This window comes from Cherax quadricarinatus, chromosome 24 (assembly GCF_038502225.1).
Source record: "Cherax quadricarinatus isolate ZL_2023a chromosome 24, ASM3850222v1, whole genome shotgun sequence".
Lineage (NCBI taxonomy): Eukaryota > Metazoa > Arthropoda > Malacostraca > Decapoda > Parastacidae > Cherax > Cherax quadricarinatus.
Genome location: NC_091315.1, coordinates 39,601,267 through 39,627,874, shown reverse-complemented (window position 1 = coordinate 39,627,874; position 26,608 = coordinate 39,601,267). Strand labels below are relative to the sequence as shown.

At 38.1% G+C, this 26,608-nt stretch overlaps 1 protein-coding gene across 6 annotated transcripts in view; it reads left to right on the top strand.

The window, feature by feature from the left end:
• The window catches only part of LOC128690935 (optic atrophy 3 protein homolog), a 105,676-nt gene that overhangs the window by 35,434 nt on the left and 43,634 nt on the right, over positions 1–26,608 (top strand). For 2 of the 6 annotated variants that reach the window (XM_053779723.2, XM_070088388.1), the window contains exons 3-5: positions 3,571–3,693; positions 3,940–4,160; positions 9,418–9,573. In XM_053779723.2, the coding sequence (XP_053635698.1) occupies positions 3,571–3,693; positions 3,940–4,160; positions 9,418–9,570 (497 nt within the window). In that variant the 3' untranslated portion in view covers positions 9,571–9,573. Of the gene's footprint in view, positions 1–3,570; positions 3,694–3,939; positions 4,161–9,263; positions 9,865–22,574; positions 24,532–26,608 lie in introns of those variants that run through there. The other 4 variants (XM_053779724.2, XM_053779721.2, XM_053779722.2 and 1 more) reach the window with 3 other exon arrangements.

The following is a 26,608-nucleotide window of genomic DNA, read 5'->3' as shown; positions in this document are numbered from 1 at the left end:
AGGGTGATATTTCTCAGCAAAAGCTTGCACTCTAGTCCACATTGCACAAATCTCCTTAGACTCCCTCTTCCTCCTCCTCTGAAGCAAGTTCCTGAGCTGTGGTCTGTTGCTGTTCCAGATGAAGCTCTTGCAGCTCTTCAGTGGTTAGCTCTTCCCTTTGTTCCTTCACCACCTCAGTAGTGTTAGCACAGAACAGAAGAGTAAGCCTGTCTTTCATAGGCTTGTGTCCAGGCAGGGCCTTTTCATCCTGCATAATGTAGGTCCTCTTTGGCATTTTCTTCCAAAACAGGCCTGTCTCGTCATGAGTGAACACTTGTTGGGGGAGGAATCCTTTAGCCTCTACATACCCCTTGAAATCTTGCACAGATTTTTCAGCCGCACGTTTATCAGAACTTGCAGCCTCTCCATGCCTTACCACACTGTGTATGCCACTATGCTTCTTAAGTCTCTCAAACCAGCCTTTGCTGGCCCTAAATTCACTAACAGCAGCACTCGTTCCAGGTACACGTATTTTGTTTACAAGATCTGCTTTGCCTTCTCACAAATCACTGACTCCACATTATCTCCTGCTAATTGTTTTTCCCTGATCCACAACAATAATAACTTTTCCATATCTTCCACTATTGGTGACCTTTGTTTTGTTATCACATTTACTCCTTTCGCAACATCAGCTTCCTTGATTTGTTCTTTCTTTGCTAGGATGGAAGTGATGGTAGATTTGTTTTTCCCATACATCCTTTCAAGTGTTTCTTACTTTCTTTACCACAGGAACTTTACTAGGAACTTTCTTTGGGGCCATGCTTACTTATTTTGCAGTTGCGCTTAGTAAATAAAGAAAAACGCTGATTTATATCAAAATGTTTGGATGAATGAGCAGAAGCTTCCTCACTGGGCCAGCGACACAGCTACACTGACTCAGGAATGCGTGAGCGTTGCTGGCTGATAAGCGTCCAATACAGCCTATAAGTGAAATAACGGCCGATAACTGGAAGCCGAGAACCGGCCGATAAGCGAGTTGGCCGATAAGCGGAACGGCCAACAACTGAGGGTTCACTGCATTACTAATGGAGATGTGAAGGTTTGTAAGTGATGTTGATCTTTTTATGGCAACATGAGTGCTTGCCATGTGAAGGAAGTTGCTGTGTTTTAGTATGCTTTTACAATTTCCATTTTTTCTCAATTTTAATGGATTGAATGTTTTATACGTACATCTGTGTTTTCATATATTTCACTTGTATTTATTGTTTAATCATGCTAAACAAATGTAAATAACTGTAAATGGCATTTACTAGCTCCCACAGTGCCCAGCACACAACACAATTTTTTTTTTATTATGCACACCTCTGGCACAAGCCTGTTTTAACCCTTTGACTGTCGAAGGGCCCAATCCTGAAGTTGCTCCTGGTGTCGCAAAATATTTGAAAAAAAAAAATTATTTTTTCTTATGAAATGATAGAGAATCTTTTCCCGATTGTAAAGACACCAAAAAAACGAAATTTGATGGAAAACTGACGGAATTACGCTCTCGCGAAGTTAGCGACTTCGGCGATATTTAAAAATCGGCAATTTCGCCCACTTTGAGCCCTATTTTCGGCTAATTCCGTTATTCCAGTCAACCAAACTCATAACTATTTCTTCAGAACTCTATTTTTTCTATCGATTGAGCACAAGAAACTGCCCATTTACTGATTTCAACTACCCAATAACATGGTCAGAAATTTGCAATTTGGCCAATTTCACGAAAATTAAAAAATACGACAATTTCAAAATAAGGTCCAGAATGAACAATGCAGACATTCCTGGCTCTAAAATAAGATTTTCTTTGTTCATCAGTCATGTCTCCAGGTCCCTGTGATATTACTCTTGCTTTTTATTTTGAAATTTTATTCAAACAAAAAATAGAAGATTTACTGTTATGCAGACTACTGCAATACTGTAATAATTGTAAAAATTACATCAACCCATTCATGACTGCGTATTAGAATGGCTATTTGGACATTTATTGGACAATGACATCATTTGTTTACTTTTGAACATCGGCAAAAATCAAACATTTCCTGTACTTTGTGCTCCATTTCCAGGTTCTTTTTATAGTAAAATTAATCAAAATCACCTCCATTTCTATAATATAGTTTCCATTCTATCAAATGAGACCATGAAAACGAGAATACAACCACAAATACTATACGAAAATAGACCACAAAGTCTGCATTTTAATTAAAAAAAACGGTCGGAGTTTTTTTTTTCTCATTATGCACTGCGTGCTCCAGGATTTTTTTTATGTGGTGCACACTGACCACACAGACCCATTCTCTCACATGTGGGCCTACTAGCTTTCTCCTGCCTGATTTGAAGCCGCTAGAATTTATGAGTATATATACGTCAAACACGGTACCTCACAAACGTATATATACGGCCGCGACAGTCAAAGGGTTAAGATAAGATTTTGTTCAGATTTTTAACCTCGAAGGGTTACCCACCCAGGATAACCCAAGAGACACAGTGTGTCATCGAGCGACTGCCTTTTTTCCATTGGGGGGTCCTCAGTCTTGTCTCCCAGGATGTGACCCACACCAGTTGACTAACCTATTTGCTTGCTAAATGAGTGGGACAACAGGTGTAAGGAAACATGCCCAATGTTTTCACCTTTGCTGGGGATCGAACCACGGACACTCAGGGTGTGAATTGAGAGTGTTGCCTACCAGGCCATGGGCCACTGTTTTAACTAGTCCAGTCAGGACCATTTTGGAGGCCCTAGAATTTTGGCACAAATTTTTGTCAAGTGGCATTTTCCCAGGTGGCATAAATTTGTCATTATCAGCTTAGGGGTTAAACAGTTTCTGTGTCTGTCATAACAGCTTAATAGATTTGATGCACAAGATATTCCAGATGGAAAGAAAGTCAAGTTGTCTAATAGTCAGTAGGCTGTTCTTCTCCAAGCATTTTATCTCCAGTAAATATAATGCATTACACAGCAGATGGTTTAGATATGTGGAGGGTAGTGGCACATTGTGGAGTGTGGTGGTGGTGGTGTGGAGGGTAGTGGCACATTGTGGAGTGTGGTGGTGGTGGTGTGGAGGGTTGTATGACATAAAGTGGAGGAATGTAGTGTGTGATTGCATATTATGGAGGGTAGCCATGTATGGTGGCATATTATGGAGGGTAGCAATGCATGGTGGAATGTTGTGGAGGGTGGTGATGTGTGGTGGTATACTGTGGAGAGAGGTGATGTGTGGTGGTATATTGTGGAGGGTGCAGCACACCTGTAATAAATTTTGCTTTAAATAATTTCATGTATAGTACCTACATATGTCATAAAAAGAATTACAGTAGCTCAAGGAATATGATTTGTTTTGTTGCTCACTGAGTTGCACAGTGGCCCTTCTCTCCTTTATAACCCTGAAACCATCAGCTTCAGTACAGTACTGAGATCATGCAGCCCTTTAGCTGTTATGACTTTTAAATGTATTTACATTTATTAACATTTTATGTAAATGACAGGTTTCACATTACTAGAATACATAATTTATTATGTAATAGTAGTGTTTAAAAGTAATATGTTTCTTGCAGTTTATCATTGGTGTGAAGTTCGTATGAAAATGTATGTGATGAATCTTGGTCGGACTGGACAGAGTAGCACGATACCCAGGTTAAGCGAAGAGGCTGCCATTGAACTTGGGGCAAATTTACTAGGTAAGAATGGCTTATGTTGTTTAGAAAATGTACTTAAGGATTCTTTACATTATTGTAGTTATTAGGTTCATAAAAATTGAAGTACTGTAGATATTTTTCTTCAGAATATATATTTGTAAAAACAGTTTTTGATATTATTGTATTTGAACTAGCACAGTGAATGCCATTTAAAATGTTGTTCAACAAATATTAACACTGACATTTGAAAGGAAACATTTATATTTTTCTTATTTTTTACTATGGTAGGGGAAGGTGTTATTTTTGGAATTGCTGTTGCAATTCTAGCTTATGAAGTTTCACGTCAGAAGGAGAAGGAAAAAAAGAAAGAGGAGGCCGAGCAGGCATTTATCAACAATCTTGAAACTCGAATAAATGAATTAACTTTCTCTAGTGAAGAACTTGACACTAAAGTCCGGGAACTCACAAGACTTTCTTATGCCCTGCAGAGTCAACTGAAGACAAAAGAGGTATGCAATGTAGACAGCACTTTCTGCTGTGTGGTTTCTATACACATTGTGCCATCTATAATGTACTGTACAACAATAATTCCTTCAGAATTTTCAAACATTCATTCCTTAAAAACATATTTTAATGCTGTCATTTATGCACATGGTTATATGAAGTTTTAACTCATGAGTTGAATATTTAAAGTGTTCACATAATAGTACTGTACATACAAGTTGGCATTCGAGTTCATACGATTGGGTTAAGAACTTGTGATATTTTAACTCTTTCAGGGTTCAGACCCCCAATCTGAAACTTGTCGACAGGGTCCAAGAATTTTCAAAAAAAAAAAAAATATTTTTTATGAAATGGTAGAGAATCTTTTTCTAAAGATAATAAAGCAAAAAGTACAAAAATTGATGAAATTACACTTGGGTAAATTTTGCTACATCAGCTATATCGACGCATCGGCGATTTTGCTCAATTTGTGTCCTATTTTAGGCCAATTACATTGTTCCAGTCAATCAAATTCTTAGCTATTTTACTTTCCATTTTATCGATTGAGCTCGAAAAACCGCCCAAGCAATTATTTCAACTACCCAATAGTGATCAAAACTGGTAATCTGGCCAATTTCACACAAATTTCAAAATAAGGTCCAGAATAAACAATGCAAGCATTCCTGGCATTAAAATAACATTTCCTCTGTTCATTAGTTACCTTTCCAGTCTTTACACACAAATTCCATTTTGATTTTTTATTTACATAAAGAATTTTTATTCACACCAAGAAATAGAAGTTATACTGTTATGCAGTACAGTGGTACCTTGACTTACGAGTGCCCCAACTTATGAGTTTTCCGAGTTACGAGCTGTCGCTCGGTCGATTTTTTTGCTTTGAGTTGTGAGCCAAAATCTGAATTGCGAGCGAGCTTCAGATACTCCGCCACTAGTTGGCGGTGTATCTGAAGTCAAATTTAACTCTGTACCCTGAGGAATGTCAGGTACTTCGTCCAATCCCACATGCTCTTCCAAGACATAACTGAAAGAATAATACTCCCACACTAATCCCAGATCATAGTGAGGCACTTCATTCGTTGTTTGGTTCTAATATAAATCCGGGGAAGAGGTAACCTCCATTTCAACACTCAGAGTTTTTCCAGAAACATTAAGGTGGGTGGAGTAGTGATGGTGGTGGGTGGAGTAGTGAAGGTGGTGGGTGGAGTACCGATAGTCGTGGGTGGAGTACTGAGGGTGGTGGGTGTAGTAGAGATGGTGGTAGGTAGAGTAGTGAAGGTGGTAGGTGGAGTAGTGAAGGTGGTGGGTGGAGTACATGTACTGATAGTGGTGGGTGGAGTAGTGAGGGTGGTGGGTGGAGTAGTGAAGGTGATGGGTGGAGTATACAATATTTCTTATTTATAATTACATTTTTCTCATTTAAAAACCCTTAACCAAAAAATTGGGGTGGTTTTTTGGAGGCTGGAACAGATTAATGGGATTTCGGTTAATTTAAACAAGGAAAATTGATTTGGTATACGAGCAAATTGAGTTATGAGCTCGGTCACAGAACGAATTAAACTCGTAAGTCAAGGTACCACTGTATTGTAATCCAGTCTCTCCATACTTAGCGACGTGCTCGTTTACCAATAACTCAGACTTATGACAGGCTCTCTGACAAGTATACATACCTAAATAATGTATATTAGAGCTGATTTCCTCTTTTTTATTATTACAATATACAGTACACTACTGTATAAACATTTAAAAATATACCACAAATGTTGTAAATGATGCAAAGGTGACATTAACCCTTAAGCTGTCCAAAAGTAGATCTTTGTTCACTCGCGTAGCACTCCGAACGTAGATCTATGTTTTATTTTACATTTGAAGGCATGTAAAATGAAATGTAGATGTACATTTGGACAGTTTAAGGGTTAAAACAATATCAGAGATGGTTGACACAAACCCACTACCATTATAGTATGCTCCTCACTTAGTGATGAATTCGTTTACTGATGTGGTCTTAGTAACGGAACTTCATTGTTAAGTGAGGAGAGGCTGTAATTGTACAAATAATATCAGCGCATTCGTGAACACATAATAGACCCACCAGGTGACGTGTATTGGACACATGATGGGATTCGTTTACTCTTGAATATTGGCAAAAATCGAACATTTCTGCTACTTTGAGCTCAATATCAAACTATTTTCAGCCCTAAAACCAATCAAAAATCATCTCTATTTCTGTAATATATCTTCCATTCTATCAGTTGAGACCAAGAAACCATGAATACAACCATAAAAACCTCATGAAAATACACCACAAAGTTATTGTTTTAAACCAAAAACACAGTCTCAATTTTTTGTTCTTATTATACACTGCATGCTGCAGGATTTTTTTTATATGGTTCACACTTAGCCATGTGGACCCATTCTCTCGTATATAGGTCCAGAGTTACTGCTTATAGATTATCCGAGTGAACTGAGTTAATGGCATAGAACTATGGCACTGACACTGGCTTCAAAGCTGTAGAACTATGGTACGGACCCTGAAAGGGTTAAGGAAAGAAAGTGGTTCAATTAGTCAACAAATACAGTAAGTCAGTTGCCTCAGACTTTATCAGGATTAATATTTGGATCATCCTCAGGTCATGGTAACACTGTTGGCTGTCTTCCAAGTTAGAGTGACCTATAAAAAAAATTCATTCAATAACTGTCTTGCTTTACCCCCTTTTATTCTACCCACTACCTTACGCACTTTCCCCACATTATCTCTGGCTCTTCCTTACACTACAAGATGTCTCCCTGCCCACTGCATGAAATTGCTGCTTCCCTTTCATCATCAAAATTTAATCCTTTCACTGTGTCTCACTTCGATCTACACTATCAAGGCCTGTGGTTATTAATTAATTTCACTTTTAATAAAAATTTGTGAATATAATAAAAATTAGGATTATATTTTAATATTTGTTAATTGTGTGTTGTAGTGGATGCAAGTACAGTAACTGTCACTGAGCATAAGAAAATAGCACTGGTCATTTTCATATTGCATTTCCTAAAATTTGACAGAATGCTCCAGTATTTTTCCTTAACCATTTCAGTGGTTGTCATGTAGAAATATACATCATTGAGGCCAAGGTCCCTCATGTAGTTCTACATTATGAGCTCATCTCACTCTTATAAGCTGTGAGTGGTAAATTTTGGCCTAGACATGAGGTAATGAGTGTGAGGTGAGTGTGCACACTACAAAAAGAATTCTGCCTCATGTGTTCTGTGACAGGAAGAGGAAAACTCTCTGACAATGTGTGTGGTTTAACCTTTTGAGGGGCCAGAAGAAAAAAATGCTTTTTCTTATGAAATGGTAGAGAATCTTTTTCTGAAAGTAATAAAACAAAAGTATGGAATTTGATGAAAAATTGATGAAATTACACTATCACGAATTTTGCTGTGTCAGCGATATTAACACATCAGTGATTCTGCCTACTTGAGTCCTATTTTAGGCCAATTACATTGTTCTAGTCAACCAAATTCTTAGCTATTTTGCTAGTATGCCTTCCATTTTAGTGACTGAGAACAAGAAACTGCCCAGTCAACTATTTCAACTACCCAATAAAGTGATGAGAAATTGGTAAGTGTGTCCAATTTCACACAAATTTCAAAATATGGTCCAGAATACACAATGCAGGTATTCCTGGCACTAAAATAACATTTCCTCTGTTCATTAGTTACGTTTCCAAGCTTTACACAAGAATTCCATTTGATTTTTTATTCACATAAAGAATTTTTATTCACACAACAAATAGAAGATTTACTGTTATGCAATAGTAAATAATATTAATGCCTTCATGAATGCATATTAGACCCACCAGCTGACATGTATTGGATGCATGATTTAATATATTTACTCTTGAATGTTGGCAAAAATCGAACATTTTTCCCTACATGGAGTTCATTTTCATGCTGTTTTCAGTCCTGAAACCAATCAAAATCATCTTTATTTCTGTAATATATTTTCTATTCTATGAAATGAGACCAAGAACCCATGAATGCAACTATAAAAACAATATGAATATACACTGCAAAGTTGCTGTTTTAAATCAAGAAGACAGTTGCAGTTTGTTTTTCTTCATTATTCACTGAGTGCTGCAGGATTTTTTATATGGTGCACCCTTACCACATACTCATTCTCTCATATCTAGGCCCAAATTTACCTCTTATAGCTTATCTGAGTGAGCTGAGCTCATACCATAGAACATTGGCATGGACCCTGGCTTCAAACCCGTAGAACAATGGTACGGACCCTCAAGTGGTTAAAATACTGACCAAGATGTTTTCTAGGATGGTTTTTATTGCTGAAATAGAGATAAATTTTGTTGTTTTCAGGATTCAAAGTAGTGGAAATATTAAATTTTTGCTGATTTTCCTGAGGATACGTAAGGCTCCCCTTACATCCTCTGGTCTGTTTTATGGGTTTTTTAATAGGTCTAGTTCAATTATTGGGATGCCATAAACCATGACTAGTCATTCTTTGTTTATTTTATTATCCAGAAAATATTGTTACTCTATTTCTGTGTGATAGTGAATTAAAAAATGGAAGGCAAGTATCATAGAGGAGATGCCTGGGGACATAATAAATGAATAGAGGAAATGTTGTTTTAGTGCCAGGAATGTCTACAGTATTTATTTTGCACTATTTTTATATTGGTACTTTTTAAATTTGTGTGAAAATGAACAAATTACCAAATTCTGTGCACTTTATAGGGTAGTTGTAATAGTTGAATTGGTGGTTTCTTGTGCTCAGTTGATAGAACAGAAGGCATGCTAATGAAATAGCCAAGGATTTGGTCAAACGGATGTAAAGTTGATGAAATTGCCAATGTGTAAATTGTGCCCAGATCACTAACTTTGCACTTGTGTAGTTCCTTAAGTTTCCCTTCAAATTTTGTACTCTTGATGTCATTACCTTCAGAAAAAGATTCACTTCCATTTTAAAAGAAAAATGCTTTTTTATTAATTTTGGGGGTCTGGACAGTGTAAGGATTAAGTATTACTGTTGTGTTCTTATTTTTTTCTTGAATCATAAAATGTTCTGTAAGCTGTATGTATTTATCTATTCATTTATTTTTCAGGTTCCTGCACAGTGACCACATCAATTGTTTGATAACCCCCTCCCCTAAAGATCATCTCTAGATTTAGTGTTTGCCTGGAGCATGGAGTCAGAATGTATTGTGCCTTCTCAGTTTAAGCTTATTGAAGTGGATATGGCAATAATTTCCATTTCAGGCTAAAACTTCTCCATCCTCAAATAGAAAATCAGCAGAGGTTCTTCGCAGCAATTCCCAAATTGGTTCATCCTCAGGGGCCATCATAGCAGCTTTAATAGATGCAAGGTCAAGAATTATTGAAGAAATCCCCCGCTCAACTTTTCCTGGTTGACAGGTCAGAAATTACTGAGGAAAAAATAATAACCAAATCACTATATGTACATAGGAATAAGTTAAAGGTTTTGGAGTCTGACATTACATTTTTTTTTTTTTTTAACGCAATTTACCACTGTGGCAGAGTTACCCAATAATAATTAACCCAGTTACAGTATGTAATACTTTCGAATAACACGTTCAAACACTGGAGGAAGACCGTATAGCATGCCTTATAAATTTAGGGGGAAAAAAAAAAAGCTGGGAGTGCAAAGTGACTAGTAATCGATAATTACTTAACAATTACACAGCCTACCTCTAACAGTCATTTATCTACCCTAGCTGTATTTATGGTTGTGATCATAAAGTGCGAATAAGTAATTGAGAAAGTGAAGAGATGATTTTGTGGTGCCACTATGAGTGATGTTTCTGATTAGTTAATAAATAACAAAAAAAGGCACAATACCGTGACTGGAACGATACACAAATAACCCGCACATAGAAGAGAGGAGCTTACGACGGCATTTCGGTCCGACTTGGACCATTTACAAAGTCACACTAACAAGAAGTGGAGCAGGACGGCTATATATAGGCAGGAAGAGGTAGTGGTGGTGGTAGTAGTAGCAGTAGTAGTAGTAGTAGAAGTAGTGGGGAATTAAGGAGGAGGAGCCAGAACAAAGGAGGAGACAGAACAAAGCATTGTTAGTGTCGGCAAGCCGACACTAACAATGCTTTGTTCTGTCATGTCAGAGATCACAGCCATCCTATTGACTGGTCTTCCGCTAAAACTGTCTTCCCTACTTCCAACTCTAACAGTCGCCGTCTAGTTGAATCCTTTCTAATACACAACTTTCCTTGTATGAATCTTAGTCCTGGCTTCGTCTCTGTAGATGCCTTCCTCTCCCACTACATTGTAAAATGCTCCAAACTTCAGAACACTCGTGACTTAACCTGATTCCTCATTTTTCTTCTTCTCCCTTTTCCCCTTTCCTCTTTCCTTTTTTGTCTTTCTATCTTCTGTCGCGTGTTTCTGTTCCTTCATTATTTATTTCATCACTTCCCCTTCCCCCCACCTTTGTGCACTTGCTCTCCCTCTGTGGGCACCTAGCTTCCTTGCAGTGCTCCCCTTTCTTTGTATTTGACTGGCTCCTCCTCCTTAATTCCCCACTACTTCTACTACTACCACTACTTCTACTACTACTGATACTACTACCACCACCACTACCTCTTCCTGCCTATATATAGCTGTCCTGCTCCACTTCTTGTTAGTGTGACTTTGTAAATGGTCCAAGTCGGACCGAAACGTCGTCGTAAGCTCCTCTCTTCTATGTGCGGGTTATTTGTGTATGATTAGTTAATATTACCACCAGAAAATAAATTCTAATGAAATATTTTACTGATTAGATTTCATGTTGTATGGACTCTGCCCACCACTTGAAGCAAGGTTTTTGGAGCTCTGGAATCATAGCCCTCAACCCTTTCACTATTGGTCACATTGGTCCACCGACATAGATCTGTGTTGGTCACATAGATCTATGCATAATTCATAGCACTTAAATTTGCTGAACAGAAAATTTTTGGCTTAGACACGAGAGAATTTATCCAAACAGTGGTTGTGTGCAGTATACAAAAAAAAAAAATCCTGTCTCATGCAGTGCATAATGGGAACAGCTAACCTCTTGTCTTATGTTTTGGTTAAAATAACGACTTTGGTGCTTTTTCTAGAGCAGTTTTCATGGTTTTATTGGCTGTTTCGTGGTGTCACTAGATAGACTGGCAAACAACAATGAAAGGGAAAAGATTTTGGTCAGTTTCAGATTGGAAATAGACCTAAGAATTTCAGAAATAGTCGACTTTTAGTGATTTTCCTGGGAAAGGATAGGGCTTCCATCCCCTTTTCCCCTCTGGTCTGTTTTATGGGTTTTTACTAGGTCTGCTTGAATTATTCTTTGTTATGATTTATTAGCTGAGAGATAGGAAAAAGAATGCCAGATTTTTGTGTGATGATGGCTTGAAAGCGGAGAGCAAGCGTTATATAGGAGAGCCCATAAATAACAAAAAAAGGCACAATATCGTGCGGGTTATTTGTGTATATAGGAGAGACCTGGGGACATAACGAACAGAGGGTAGGTCGATTTAGTGGCTGTAGTATCTACAGTGTTTGTTTTGGGCTCTTACGGTTAGCTTCTTGTGGCCAGTGGATAGTACAGAAGAAATACTAGTGAAATAGCCAATAATTAGGTCAGTTTGAGCACTGGAATTGGCCTAAACTAGGCCTCAGAGTGGGCAAAATCACTATGTTAAGTGCTCCCAACCTCAAAATTTGCATGTGTAAATCTGTATTACACCAAATTTTGCATTTTTTATGTTATTGTCTTTAGAAAAAGATTCTCAACCATTTTAGAAGATAAAATTTTGTTGAAGGGGCTTCAGTTTGAGATGTGTAGACAATGAAAATGGTAAATAACCAACCACCACCACATAATTTTATTACTACACAATAATAATAAATTTTTCTTGGTTATTTCTTTCTCGAATACATTCATCTTTAATATTTGTTAGGTATAGGTGTGCTAAGCTCCTGTATGTTGGGTACAATTTGATTAGGAAATGTGACTTATTTTTACTATTGTTGGCAGGCCATGGTGGTGGTATCTAATATTCTTTACCACATGTTTGTACAAGTATTATTCACGGCCAGATCAACCCCATTCATGCACAGTTACATATCAAAAAGCAGCTGCAACCATTGGTACAACTTAAGGAAATGTAGCTTATTTTTACTGATGTTGGCAGTAGCTGATACTGTCTGCCACACGTTTGTGCAAGTATTGTATTGGCCACATCAACCCTTTCCACATTTCCAGATCAACAGGCAACAACAACTACAAAACTTGTTTTTCTTCTTTAGAAGTGTTAGGACCATAACTCTATTTTTCCATATATTCTTCAGTTCACTTAAGACAATTTCATTCAACATGTTTTCAGGAAAATAATTACTGTGATATTTGAGTCTCTGCTGTATCCATATTTGACTTAAAATACCAAATACTGGTTGGATACATGTCATATGTTATAATTTGTTTACATGACCTACCTTAAAATGGTTTGCATTTTACTTTTTTCCAACATTCCTTGCATTTGGGTATAAAATAAGTGTGTTTTTAATACAGCCTCTCCTCACGTAATGATGGAGTTCCATTCCTAGGACCACGTCAGTAAATGAATTTGTCGATAAGTGAGGAGCACACTATAATGGTAGTGGGTTTGTGTTAACCATCTTTGATATTATTTTAATGTCACCTTTGCACCATTTATAACATTTCTGGTATATATTTAAATGTTTATACAGTAGTGTACTGTATATTTGTTATCAATAGAAGAGAGAAAATCAGCTCTAGTATACATTATTTAGGTATGCATACTGGTCAAAGAGCCCATTATAAGTCCAGGTCGTCGGTAAATGAGTACTTCGCTAAGTGAGGAGAGGATGTACTGTGTAGTTATTTAATACCTGCTGTATTATGTTGGCACATGAGTTTTTGTGATAAATTAAAATTTTTTATTCATCAAGATCAATTAAATTTTGTCTTTATATAATTTAAAATATTTCTTGTATAGTATGTATTTGTAAATTTTCCATGGCAGTATACAGTATAGTATGTATTTGAAAATTTTCTTTGGCAGTGTACAGTACTATTTTATATGCCATACAGTAAAACGTTTTGCAGCTATTTCTATTTTAACAGAAACTGACTTAATTTATTTCCCCCAATTGTGAGAAATTTTGGTTAAAAGCTAAAATTACAATATGCTATAGGGATGTGTGGAATCGGCCAGGTTCAGGTAGGCGAGTGTTTTGGCCACTTGTTATTGTGTGGCAGGCATGCTTGTGTCTGAATTAATCTGAGAGGCCATAACTGCCAACAAGTGATTACACTACTGTAATACTGATAATTATTGTGAAATATGCTAAGGCCAAGGCCAACAACAGCTTAGTCAAAACATACTGTTTTAGAATGTACAGAAATCTAGTACTATACAGTACATGTACACTATATTTTTCACTTACTTTTGTGTATACACACAGTATAATGTTTGAAAAGTTTGCTTACAACATGAGGTTGGGAGGATGTTTGTCATCCACCCATCTGCTGTGAAATACAGCAGATGGGTGGAGGCTTTTCTCATTCACTTTCACTGTCTGGTATCCTCATTAGAAGCTATTACTAAATTTGAAATACAGTAGACCATCATTTAGCATGAGTTTATTTGGCACGATTGAAGAATTGCAACACATTTTTATGTAACACGTCGTATGATCAATTTAACACGATTCGCGGGAGGGGAAAAAATTTTGAGTGCGCGGTCGCCTGCGGTGGGTTATACCATTGAGGCAATGGGGAAGCCTACTGCCATTTCCCCTGCCACCCACACCCACCCCCACCACGCTCCCAGCCTCCAGTTTGGTTCATACGCGTGCAGGACGAAGGTACTTGGGAACCTAGCTGTGTTTATTTACATACATATTCTCTTAATTTCATTGCCATTTGTTAAATCTGCCAAGCAATAATGGCACTCAGTAAGCATACAAGTGTTGCTGAAAGTGACAAGAAAAGGTTTAAGCATTCAAACCTAGGAATTGCGAAGAAAATTGAGATATTAGACAAGCTTAAGAGTGGATCATGTGTGGTGGATATAGTGAGGGCCTATGGCCTTAATGAAGCGTTGGTTCGTACAATGAAAAGGAACGAGGCGAGTATACGAGCTTGTGTAATGAATAACCCAAGATGTCATCTCATGAAAAGAATGACACGTAGGTCCCAACAAGCAAACAAAACAGAAAACTTGTTGCTTGAGTGGATTGAACAAAAGACAAAGAAAGGTGCACCACTTAATTTCCTCTTAATTAGGGAAAAGGCCTTACAGTTGTTTAAAGCAGTGTGTGATAAGGAAGGAAAGCCTGAAAAAGAATTTGCACAGGCTGATTCCACACCTTTAAGTTGGAAAATAAGTTGCATAATATTAAGTTTTCTGGTGAAAGTGCTTCACCTGATCAAGCTGAAGGAGATACCAGGTGAGGGTTTTGAAGATATGAATGAAGACGATGTGAATGAGCTCTTAGAAGATGATGATGATGAAGACAGGAGTCCAGAGAAAATGTTAGCAGAGCTCGATGCACAGATACAAGAGAGGGACATAACAACAGAAGAAGAAGAAGAAGAAGAACCTGAAGAAAAAGAGTTAGCATTGCATCTGTTACGTGAGCAGTTCCATATTATTGGAAAAGTTGCAGACTTGTTCACTGAAGAGGACTCTGATAAATCTAGAAGCAGTGCTTTGAAATGAGGTCTAGACCAGCTGATGATGCCTTACCATCAGCTGTATAATGTATTGCAGGGTAAAACAGCCCAGAGAACCATTACAGAATTTATGCACACTCCAATACAGCCATCGACTTCAGTACCAGAACCACTACCATCCACTTCTGTTGACAACCAAGAACCATCCACCTCAGCCCAGTAGGGCCACACTATCCATATCCACTCTCTCCACAATCATCCACACACACCATTACCCACAATTTAAGGTAAGAAATACTATTATTTCTATTGCATTTGTAGTCTTAAGCAGTAATATATCACAACAATGAACTACAATTACATGTTCACTTTTATTTTTGTAAGAGCTGTTGGTCTAAAAAAAGTTGTTTGGCTTTTTGGGGGATCCCAGGAACGTAACCCTATTTTTCCCACAAGTTCTTCAGTTCATTTAGCACAATTTTACCTAACGCGGCATTTTCAGGAATGTAACTACCGTGCTAAATAACGGTCTACTGTAGTCTTTACATCTATCTATGATGGTGATTGTTAATGTTTGTAGTATTGTACTACACTTATCCTTCAAAGAAACATCTTTTCCTCACTTTAATTAAATACTGGCCTTCTTGATATATTTTGTATCTAAATCATAAACTAAATTGGTTTCACTTAAGCAGTATATTAAATTTCTTTTAATTTTTCATCAAAAATTTAATGAAAATCATTTGATTTATTTACAGTCTGCAGTTGCATTATAATATTTCAAATGACACAAACTGATAGTGTACAGTGCAATATATGCATCTTAACATGAGCAGTGTCTGGGCATGCTTGCCTGGTACAGCAGAGCATACAGGTTTTAGACTACTGTATTTGAAAATAATAGGATTACTATAGTATAAATTTTAGGATCATGCCTTTATTGTTGTAAATAAGTTAGCTGAGACTGGCATTAGAATCCAGGTATTAGTACTTAATGGTAATCCCCACCCTCTTTTTCCCTGGGCATTGTTTTCTGTAATATAATGCAAAATGTTAAACATAACAATAAAAACAATAATGAAAAAAATATTTAGAATATGAATATGAATCCTTCCCATTTTCCAGGAGTTGTATGACCCCTGCAAGTTTAGCACTGTCCTGATTAAGATATTACCTAGGTATTAGAACTGTTCAACATGAACAGTTGGTTGGTAGTGACCACTATACAATATGTATCTGAAAAAGAAACCTGTTAAATATATTGCACTGCAGGATTGCTAGTCTCTTCTCTCTCTCTTCCTAAACATGTAAATCTTAAAAACTTACTTGCTTTCAGTATTCAATTATCCCCCCCCCCAAAAAAAAAAATTTGTGCTAGTCCTACACATGAATGCAATTTGAAGTGGTCTTAGTGTAAACAAGAACACTGCAAAAAATTTATGGGGGACAAGTGCACCAATAGGTACTAGACAGACGTATAAGGGTAAAGAAACTTAATGGCCCTGGTTACATCAAAGGCAATGGGACTTGCAAAGGTGTCACCATGGATTTTGCAAGAAGGACCAGAAGCACTGTCCAATCCATTAGCCAAGATCTACAAGAAGTTGATGAATATAGGACAGTTGCCAGAGATCTGGAAGACAGTGAATGTCTCCATATGTAAGAAAGGAGGCATTGAACTACAGGTCAGTTTTTCATGTATACCATGCAAAAATATTATCAGGAGACTGGTAGAACACTTTGAGAGAAGTGGTTTTATATACAGTAACCAAGCATGGGTTAAGAGATGACAAATCATGTCTTACCAACCTATTGGAGTTCTATGACAGTACAGTGGACCCCCAACTTACGATATTAAGCCGTTCCTGAGAGCCCATTGCAAGACGAAATGATCGTACGTTGAATTAATTTTCCCCATAAGAAATAATGGAAATCAAATTAATCCGTTCCTGACACCCCAGAGTATGAAAAAAAAAAATTTACCACATGAAATATACATTTTCCTACACACACAAACAAGGAGACATGCATAATAGCTGTATATTATTGTGTAATGAACAATAAATGACACCTTTGTTGAAGATCTACCGATGAGTGATGGGATGGGAGGAGGGGAGATGATGTAGGTTATTTTTTGGAAGGGGAATCCCCTCATAAGGACTTTAGGTAGAATGTCCTTTCCTGGGGTTACTTCCCTTCTTCTTTTAATGCCACTGGGAACAACTTGACAGTCACTGGACGTCTGTCACACCAAAAATCTTTCAATAGAGCTCTGTACCTCTTGTTCCTTTAAGATTTTTCTAAAGTGGTTCACAACCCGGCTTGCAATAGCTGTGTCAGGGTGGTTTTCATCCATAAAAGTTTGCACTTCAAGCCACTTTTTGCACATTTCCTTAATCTTTGAAGAAGGCAACTTCTTCAATTTCTCTCTCCCCTCCTCTGAAGCAGTTTCCTCAGGTCTGGCCTCTTGCTGTTGCAGATGCTCTTGCAACTCATCAGTGGTTAGTTCTTCATCGTCCTCCTCCACCAACTCTTCCACATCTTCCCCACTAACCTCCAACCCCAAGGACTTCCCCAATGCCACAATAGATTCCACAACTGGCATAGGCTCTTGCGGGTTAGCCCCAACCCCTTCAAAATCCCTCTTGTACACATTGTGGCCACAATTTCCTCCAAGCAGAGTTCAAGGTCCTCTTAATCACTCCCTCCCAAGCCTTACCTATAAGGTTTACACAACTGAGGATACTAAAGTGATCTTTCCAAAACTGTCTTAGGGTCAATCGAGTGTCTGAGGTCACTTCAAAGCACTTTTGAAACAGTTTTTGTGTAGAGTTTTTTGAAGTTGGAAATGACCTGCTGGAGGAGAGGAGTGGTATTAGGAAGCAAAAATCTGACCTTGATGAAGCTCATGTCCCCAGAAAGTCGCTCTGCCAAGTCTGAAGGATGACCAGGAGCATTGTCTAATGCCAGGAGGCACTTAAGGTCCAATTTCTTTTCCAGGAGGTAATTTTTCACAGTGGGGGGGCAAACACATGGTGAAACCAGTCATAGAAAAAGTCCCTAGTGACCCATGCCTTACTGTTTGCCCTCCACATCACACACAAATTAGCCTTGAGGACATTGTTTTTCCCTAACACTCTGGGAGTTTCAGAGTGATACACCAATAAAGGCTTCACTTTTGCAATCACCACTAGCATTACCACACAACAAAAGAGTAAGCCTGTCTTTCATAGGCTTATGTCCTGGGAGTGCCTTTTCCTCCTGAGTAATGTAGGTCCTGTTTGGCATTTTCTTCCAAAATGGGCCTGTTTCGTCACAATGAAACACTTGTTCAGGTTTCAGTTCTTCACTGTCTGTGTACTCCTTGAATGCCTTCACATAATTTTCAGCAGCTTTTTGGTCCAAACTGGCAGCCTCACCATGCTTTATCACACTATGTATGCCACTACGATTCTTAAATCTCTCAAACCAACCTTTGCTGGCCTTAAATTCACTCGCATCACTAGTTGCAGGCATTTTTTTAATTAAATTGTCATGCAATTGCCTTGCTATCTCCTGATATCTGTTTTTCGTTTATCCACACCAGTAACAGTCTCTCAATATTTTCGAGCACTTGTGATCTGCGTTTTGTAAAGATACTTGCACCTTTTGCAACAACAGCTTCCTTGATTGCCTGTTTGTTGGCCAGGATAGTAGGATGGTTGATTGGGGTTTGTTGCACAACCTGGCCAGCTCAGAGGCACGCACTCCACTTTCATACTTATTTGCCATCTCCTTCATTTCAATAGTAATTTTCACCCTTTTTATCACAGGGTTGGCACTAGAAGCTTTCTTTGCACCCATGGTGGCTTATTTAGCAGTTAGAAGCACTTAAAAAACTTTAAAAATAGAAAATGTTCCGAATCTATGCATGGGAGCGACCACTCTGGCTTGTAAACAATTGCACAGTAACTGAAGGCAGGCCAGCTGAGGCGCGCTCAGGCCACACACACACGTGGACGTTTACCGGACGAATGCTGTAGGTCGAGTTTTTCAATGTACGTCGGGGTCAAATTTTTATGCTGAAATGCATCGTAGGTCGGTTTTAACATAGGTTGGGGACATTGTACGTCGGGGGTCCACTGTAACAGATGTGAGATGAGAGAGAGAGGGATGGGGAGGGATGTATTGCATTTTCTTACCATAAGAGGGTATTTGATATACCACAAGAGGCTGTGGCAAAAACTTGGTTTAGTCAAGAATAATAGAATGTACTCCAGTGGATCAAATAGTACCTCTGGCTAAGGGAAGAGTTACTAGTGGTATTCCATGAGGAACAATATTGTTTCAAGTTTGTTAATGACATTCTGGATGGGAATGAATCAGATGCATCCCTGTGTGTTGATGTAAAACAAATGAGAATAAAAACATCTGAGGAAAGGGCAAGACCCCAAATTAATCTGGATAAACAGGAAGTTTGGTCAGACAAGTGGTTACTTGAATTTAACCCCAGAAAATGCAAGGTTATGATGATTAGGAGGGGTTGAATTCAAGCAACTATTTATCTCTTCAGTTTTGTTGTTTGTCCAGTTCCATTTGGGAACTAGACAAACAGGAGGTTAGCACGGGCCTGTGCTAACCTCCGAAGGGTGGAAGAGATGAAAGTTGGAGGCAGAGGAAGCCAAGAAGTCGAGCAAGTTCTTTATGGCCTTCTTTGAAAAGCCCAGAACAAGTTTGACACGTTCCATGGAGTCGCCTGCACCTGTTACAAGTTTGTTAGGATCCGAAGGTGGATCAAGTACGAATATGTAACAATCTGAGAAAAAAGTAAAGTCAGATAAATCTGAGTATGACAAGATTAAAAGTGAGACTGCCAAAGAGAATGTGGACATGACAGGAGGGTAAGACAATGGTGGTGGTGATGATGTTGAGGTTATTGACGAGATTTTGACCCTTAAATTGTCCAAGCTTAGATCTACATTCACGTGTGTAGTGCTCCTAACGTAGATCTATATTTTTTTTTACATTTGAAAGCATGTAAAATAAAAGGTAGATCTACATTCGGAGCTCTACGCACATGAATGTAGATCTACATTTAGACAGTTTAAGGGTTAACTGATGAGATTGAACCTGATGACACTGAACCTAATGAACTGGATGGTGTTGAAGAGCCTTGAACTGTCATACAAGAAGTGATTGAACAGCATGACTCTGGACTTCTGAGGTTTGATAAGGATGCCAGAAAAGCAATTCTGCCTGATGCATTAAGAACAGAAACGATAAAGCTGGGTTCAAAGTATTTCCAGAACATTGATGGAATCTTTCTTACCATTAAATAATTGCTCAATGAACAAAACTTGTTTCAAGAGGAAATTGGGAAATGAGTGTGGTGAGGAAGTGACTCACACATGGCTGGTCTATTTCCCTTCTAAAAAGTCTGCATTTTGTATCTGTTGTCTTCCTTATCCCCAGTCAGACCATCAATTCTCACTGGAGCAGGAAAGTGGACTCAACCAGTGGAAAGCACCTAAAAGGATTAGTGTTCATGAAAATGCTTAGAATCATCGGGAGTGCTTCACACAGTGAAAAGAAATTTAGCTGAAAACAGAGGAGTTATTGACTTGGAACTTCAGTCACAGATTGAGAAGGAAAAGCAGAAGTGTGATATCTTGACGAGAATCCTTCACTGCATAAAATTCCTTGCAACTGAGAACCTGGCTTTGTGAGAACACAGGGAGTCACTTCAGCTAGATGATGACTTTGATGTGGGAAATTTCCTGAAATTTACTGAAACTACTGGCCATCTTTGACCCTATCATGAAAGAACACTTCATTCCTGTGGAAGTCATCCTGGATCCACGTCTTATCTTTCATCAGGTGTCCAGGGCGAATTCATCCACATGATGGCATCTACCATTCGCCAGACTTTACTAAGAAGCATTTGTAAAGCCAAGTACTGTGGTTTCATGGTTGACTTGATTCCTGATCAAGTACACCGTGAGCAAATGTCAGAATTAGTGAAGTAGTATGTGGAACTTGATTTTTAGAGGAAAACAGTCTGTGTTAGAAAATACTTCCTTGGTTTTATCCAGATATGCCAGAAGGATACTGAGAGCTTGGTTAAAGACATCTTGAAACAGCTACAGAAGGATGAAATAGAGCTATCAATCAGTGCTATGACAGTGCTGCTGCTGTGATGGCTGGACGCAAGAGTGGTGTTTATAAAAGAAGAAATGAAAAAACAACCTATCAGTGTTTGCGAATTGCAACGATCATTCAACTTGGTGAGTGTACATGCAGCCAGGCAGGATACAGATTCTTCCTCATTCAACACAGAGCTGGGAAAAACTAAAAAATGCAGTGCCTGTGGTTGATGAGTCGGAGTCCAAAAACCAGGTGAAGTGGAAGGACAGAAGCAGTGAAGCCTGTGAACAAGTACTTCGAGGAGATACTTCAAATTCTCCAGGACATGATAGACAATGAAAATGAGACCAGTAAAACAAGTGATGCAAAGCAGCTGTATAACAGCATGTTAAGATTTTCTGACTTTGCTAGGATTTTGAAACAAAGTACTCATTCGCATTGACCATATTCAAAAGAGGCTGCAAGATCCTAGCATGATTTGAAAACCTTCCAAGATCATCTCGATGAAACAAATGTGTTGGTCAGCGAGTTACTCAAAGAAGGACTCAGTCTCTGTCAAGAATGGAGTATTGAAATTGAAAGATGTCAGAAACAAAAGAAATGAATGGCTTATGAGATCTTTAGAGATGCTGGGTTAACAGCAAAGGAGGAAATGGAAAGAGTCATGAAGGGAAACACTTGACCATCTTCAGAGAAATGGATAAAAGGTTTGCTCATTTGCACAATACTGATGCCAAGTTTGGGTTCCTTCTTGATGTCAAGGGACTGTTTTATAGAAGTGCGAAAATTTGGATGAATTGTACAGCTCTGATATTAATGGAGAGCAGGTATATGAAGAAATTTTGGATTGCAGAATCAAGACCTGAAGAGCTCAAATTTATTGTTCAGTATAGTGATGAGAGCATCTTCCCTAATCTTCGCATTGCTATTCAGATAAGGTTAACCACTGCAGTTTCCATTGCCAGCTGTGAGAGATCATTCAGCAAGTTAATACTATAGTATTTGAGAGCCTCCATGGGTCAAGGCAGACTGTGATTTTGCTCTGCTGAGTGTAGAAAGAGAAGAAACTGAAAGAATTTGAGCACATAAGACCAGTTTGCATCAGTGAAAACAAGGAAGGTGCAGTTGTAATTTTCATGTAGTGCCATAATTTGTTAAAAGATTGATGAGGTTGACTTGTATTTTTGAGCTAATTTTATGGTAAAGTTATCTAAAAGATGATGTTCAGACAGGGACACAATTTCGGTGCTTGCCATAGATGCTATTTTCTGTAGATACACCCCTGGGGAGGAATGGGGGCTATTTAGGTTTGGCTGGAGACACCTCTGGGGAGGAATGGGAGCTATTTAGGTTCAGTTGAAGGAAGAAGAGTGAAAGGGCCAAGTCAAGGAGTCTTTCCCTTGAAGAGGCACCTCTGGCAAGTCAGTGATAGTGTAAATGATGGTAAAAGTGTTTCTTTAATGGATTAAGGCATTTTCAGGAAAAAAAAAAATTGGCTGGATGACTGCTTTAATTAATGGGCATGAGTCTGTAATTTTGAATTTTATACATAGCAATTATCAAACCAAGTCTGATGACTGATGTTTGTCCTGTACAGGCCAGAGTGGCCATGTCCAGGACCTGTCTGTTTTCAGTGTTTCCGAGTCATAGGCTACTCAGCTTGGCCAGCAGGGCAGGTTTGGACTGGGCTGCCTAACTACCTGGCATGTCACTAGACTCCACCTCCCTCTCACCACGACATTTGATCACAGCCAATTGCCAGATCTGCCACCTTCCATATTTCAGTTGAATATGAACTGCAAATCATTGTTGCCTAGGATAATATAAATGCATATTGTTGTTCATTTTATTATGGTGTGGGGGGAGAGAGAGGATGAGTGCAGTGAGCAAGTACAGCATAAGAACAGATAATGTGATTTCTTTCTGTAATATCCCTGGATCCCCCATTCCTCACACACAGCCAGCTATCACCCCTCTTCCTTGCACACCCTGAATTCTTTAATTCTCTTTTCAAACAATGTCAGTAATCTTTACCAGTTTCTACCAATGCCTGCCTGAGTGTATGCCTATCTTGCTTAACCTGCACTCCTGTGACTGTTGAAACTTAAATGTTGGGTAGCTGTACAAATTTTGAAGCTGTGCTGTGAAGGTCGGAGGTGGGGACATTGCAGGAAGAGAGTAATCTCATTGTGATATGAGCACACTTCTGGAAAGAGAGTGAGTGAATGTGTTTTCCTCTGAATAACCCTGCCTTGGCAAGAGACAGCCATTGTTAAAATAAGTAGTTTATTTTATATACGGTAGGGCCTGCTTTATGGCATTTCGCCTTATGGCATTCTGCTAATGTATGGACATTTCAAATTATGACCAAAACTCACTGTACGGTTCTTCCCACCTAACTTTCTAATACAGTCACAGTGCACCACCTGGTTTGTTTACATTCTCCATGAGTACATCTCTCCATTATGTCTAGAAACTTTCTAAAATTTCAAGTGTTTTAAGTTATTTCATATTTTATATATACAGTGAGGCCCCACTTTACGGCGTTTTGCCATACGGCATTCCGCTAATATGGCAATTTCAAATTATGACAACTTACTATACAGCGAGCGGTCTTTCTAATACGGCGCGCCCCACCCGGTTTGTTTACATTTTCTGTGAGCACATCTTTATTATGTCTGGAAACTTTCCAAAATTTCAAGTGTTTTAAAGTTATTGCATATTTTATATGTACTCTGATAATTATACTTGTGTGTACCTGTACCTAAATATACTTATACACTTGACTGTTTTGGTCATATGTATACATCTTACGAGCCAATGTGTTTGACGTATATATACTCAAAAATTCTAGCGGCTTCAGATCAAGCAGGAGAAAGCTGGTAGGCCCACATGTGAGAGAATGGGTCTGTGTGGTCAGTGTGTGCAGTATAAAAAAAAATCCTGCGGCACTCGGTGCATAATGAGGGAAAAAAAAAACTCCGACCGTGTTTTTGGATTAAAACTCTGACTTTGAGGTGCATTTTCGTATAGCATTTATGGTTGTATTCTTGTTTTCTTGGTCTCATTTGATAGAATGGAAAACATATTATAGAAATAGAGGTAATTTTGATTGGTTTTATTATGAAAAGGATCTTGAAATGGAGCTCAAAGTGGCAGAAATGTTCGATTTTTGCCGATGTTCAAGAGTAAACAAATGACATCATTGTCCAATAAATGTTTAACTAACCATTCTAGTACACAGTCATGAATGAGTTGACGTTATTTATACAATTATTACAATATTGCAGTAGTCTGCATAACAGTAAATCTTCTCTTATTTGTGTGAATAAAAATTCAAAACAGAAGACAAGATTATTATAACAAGGCCTAGAGACATGACTAATGAACAGAGAAAATGTTATTTTAGTGCCAGGAATGTCTGCATTGTTCATTCTAGACCCTATTTTGAAATTGACGTATTTTTTAATTTGCATGAAATTGGCCAAATTGCCAATTTCTGACCACTTTATTGGGTAGTTGAAATTGGTAAATGGGCAGTTTCTTGTACACAATTGATAGAATAAATGGAATTCTAAAGAAATAGCTATGGGTTTGGTGGGCTGGAACAATGGAATTAGCCAAAAATAGGGCTCAAAGTGGTCAAAATTGTCGATGCATAAATGTCACCGAGGTTGCTAACTTCGTGAGAGCGTAATTCCATACGCTTTCCATCAAATTTTGTACTTTTGGTGTCATTATCATTGGGAAAGGATTTTCTATCATTTCATAAGAAAAATAATTGTTTTTTTTTTTCAAATATTTTGTGACACCAGGAGACACTTCAGGATTTGGGGTTGCGACTGTCAAAGGGTTAAAATCACTAAGTCTCTCTCTACTCTTGACGCCTTATTACACATTGACTGTCGCAATCCCAAATCCTGAGGTGTCTCCTGGTGTCGCAAAAACTTAAAAAAGAAAAAAAAAGAAAAAAAAATAATTCTTATGAAATGATAGAGAATCTTTTCCTGATGGTAATGACACCAAAAGAATGAAATTTGATGGAAAACTGACGGAATTACGCTCTCGCAAAGTTAGCGGCCTTGGTGATATTTACGAATCGGCGATTTCGCCCACTTTGAGCCCTATTTTCGGCTAATTCCGTTGTTCCAGTCGACCAAACTCATAGCTAATTCTTTAGAACTCCATTTTTTCTATCGATTGAGTACAAGAAACTGCCCATTTACCGATTTCAACTACCCAATAACATGGTCAGAAATTTGCGATTTGGCCAATTTCACGAAAATTAATCCTTAGGGGGTTTCGACCATACTAGTACGGCTTACGCCTCAGGCTTTTTGACATACTAGTACGCCTAAATTCTAGCGCCCTCATATCTAGTGAGAGAAAGCTGGTAGGCCTACATATGAAAGAATGGGTCTATGTGGTCAGTGTGCACAGTATAAACAAAAAATCCTGCAGCACACAGTGCGTAATGAGAAACAAAAACTTTGACTGTGTTTTTGGAATAAAACAGCAACTTTGCACTGGATTTTTGTATGGTATTTATTGTTGTATTCTAGTTTTCTTGGTCTCATTTTATAGAATGGAAGACATATTACAGAAATTGAGATGATTTTGACTGGTTTTACAATGAAAAGTACCTTGAAATTGAGCTCAAAGTAGCAGAAATGTTCGATTTTTACCAAAGTTCAAAAGTAAACAAATCATGCCAAGCGTCCAATACACGTCAACTGGTGAGTCTAATATTCTTTCACAAGTGCGCTGATATTATTTATACCATTTCTACACTAATGCAGTAGTCTGCATAACAGTAAATCTTCTATTTTTTGTAAGGATAAAAATTCAAAGTGGAAAGCCAAAGAAATATAAGAGGGGCCTGGAGATGTGACTAACGAACAGAGAACTTGTTATTTTAGTGCCAGGAATGTCTTTCTTGTTTATTCTGGACCCTATTCGGAAATTGGCATCTTTTGAAGTTTGTGTGAAATTGGGAAAATTGCTAAATTCTGATCACTGTATTGGATAGTTGAAATCGGAAAATAGGTGGTTTCTTGTACTCATTCGATAGAAAAAATGGAGTTCTAGTGAAATAGTTATGATTTTTGTCGATTAGTACATTGGAATTGGCCGAAAATAGGGCTCAAGGTGGGCAAAATCACCGATGTGTAAACATTGTCGAGACCGCTAACTTCGCGAGAGTATAATTCCGTAAATTTCCATCAAATTTCATACTTTTGGTGTCGTTATGATCGGGAAAAGATTCTCTATCTTTTCATAAGATTTTTTTTTTTTTTTTGGCGACCCTGAGAACAAGTCTCTGAGAGGGCCTGGCGACCCCCAAAGGGTTAAACATGACAGTTTCAAAATAGGGTCCAGAATGAACAATGCAGACATTCCTGACTCTAAAATAACATTTTCTTTGTTCATCAGTCATGTCTCCAGGCCCCTCTGGTTATTACTCTTGCTTTCTATTTTATTCAAACAAAAAATAGAAGATTTACTGTTATGCATACTACTGCAATATTGTAATAATTGTATAAATAATGTCAACCCATTCATGACTGCATATTAGAATGGCTAGTTGGACATTTATTCGACAATGCATCATTTGTTTACTTTTGAACATTT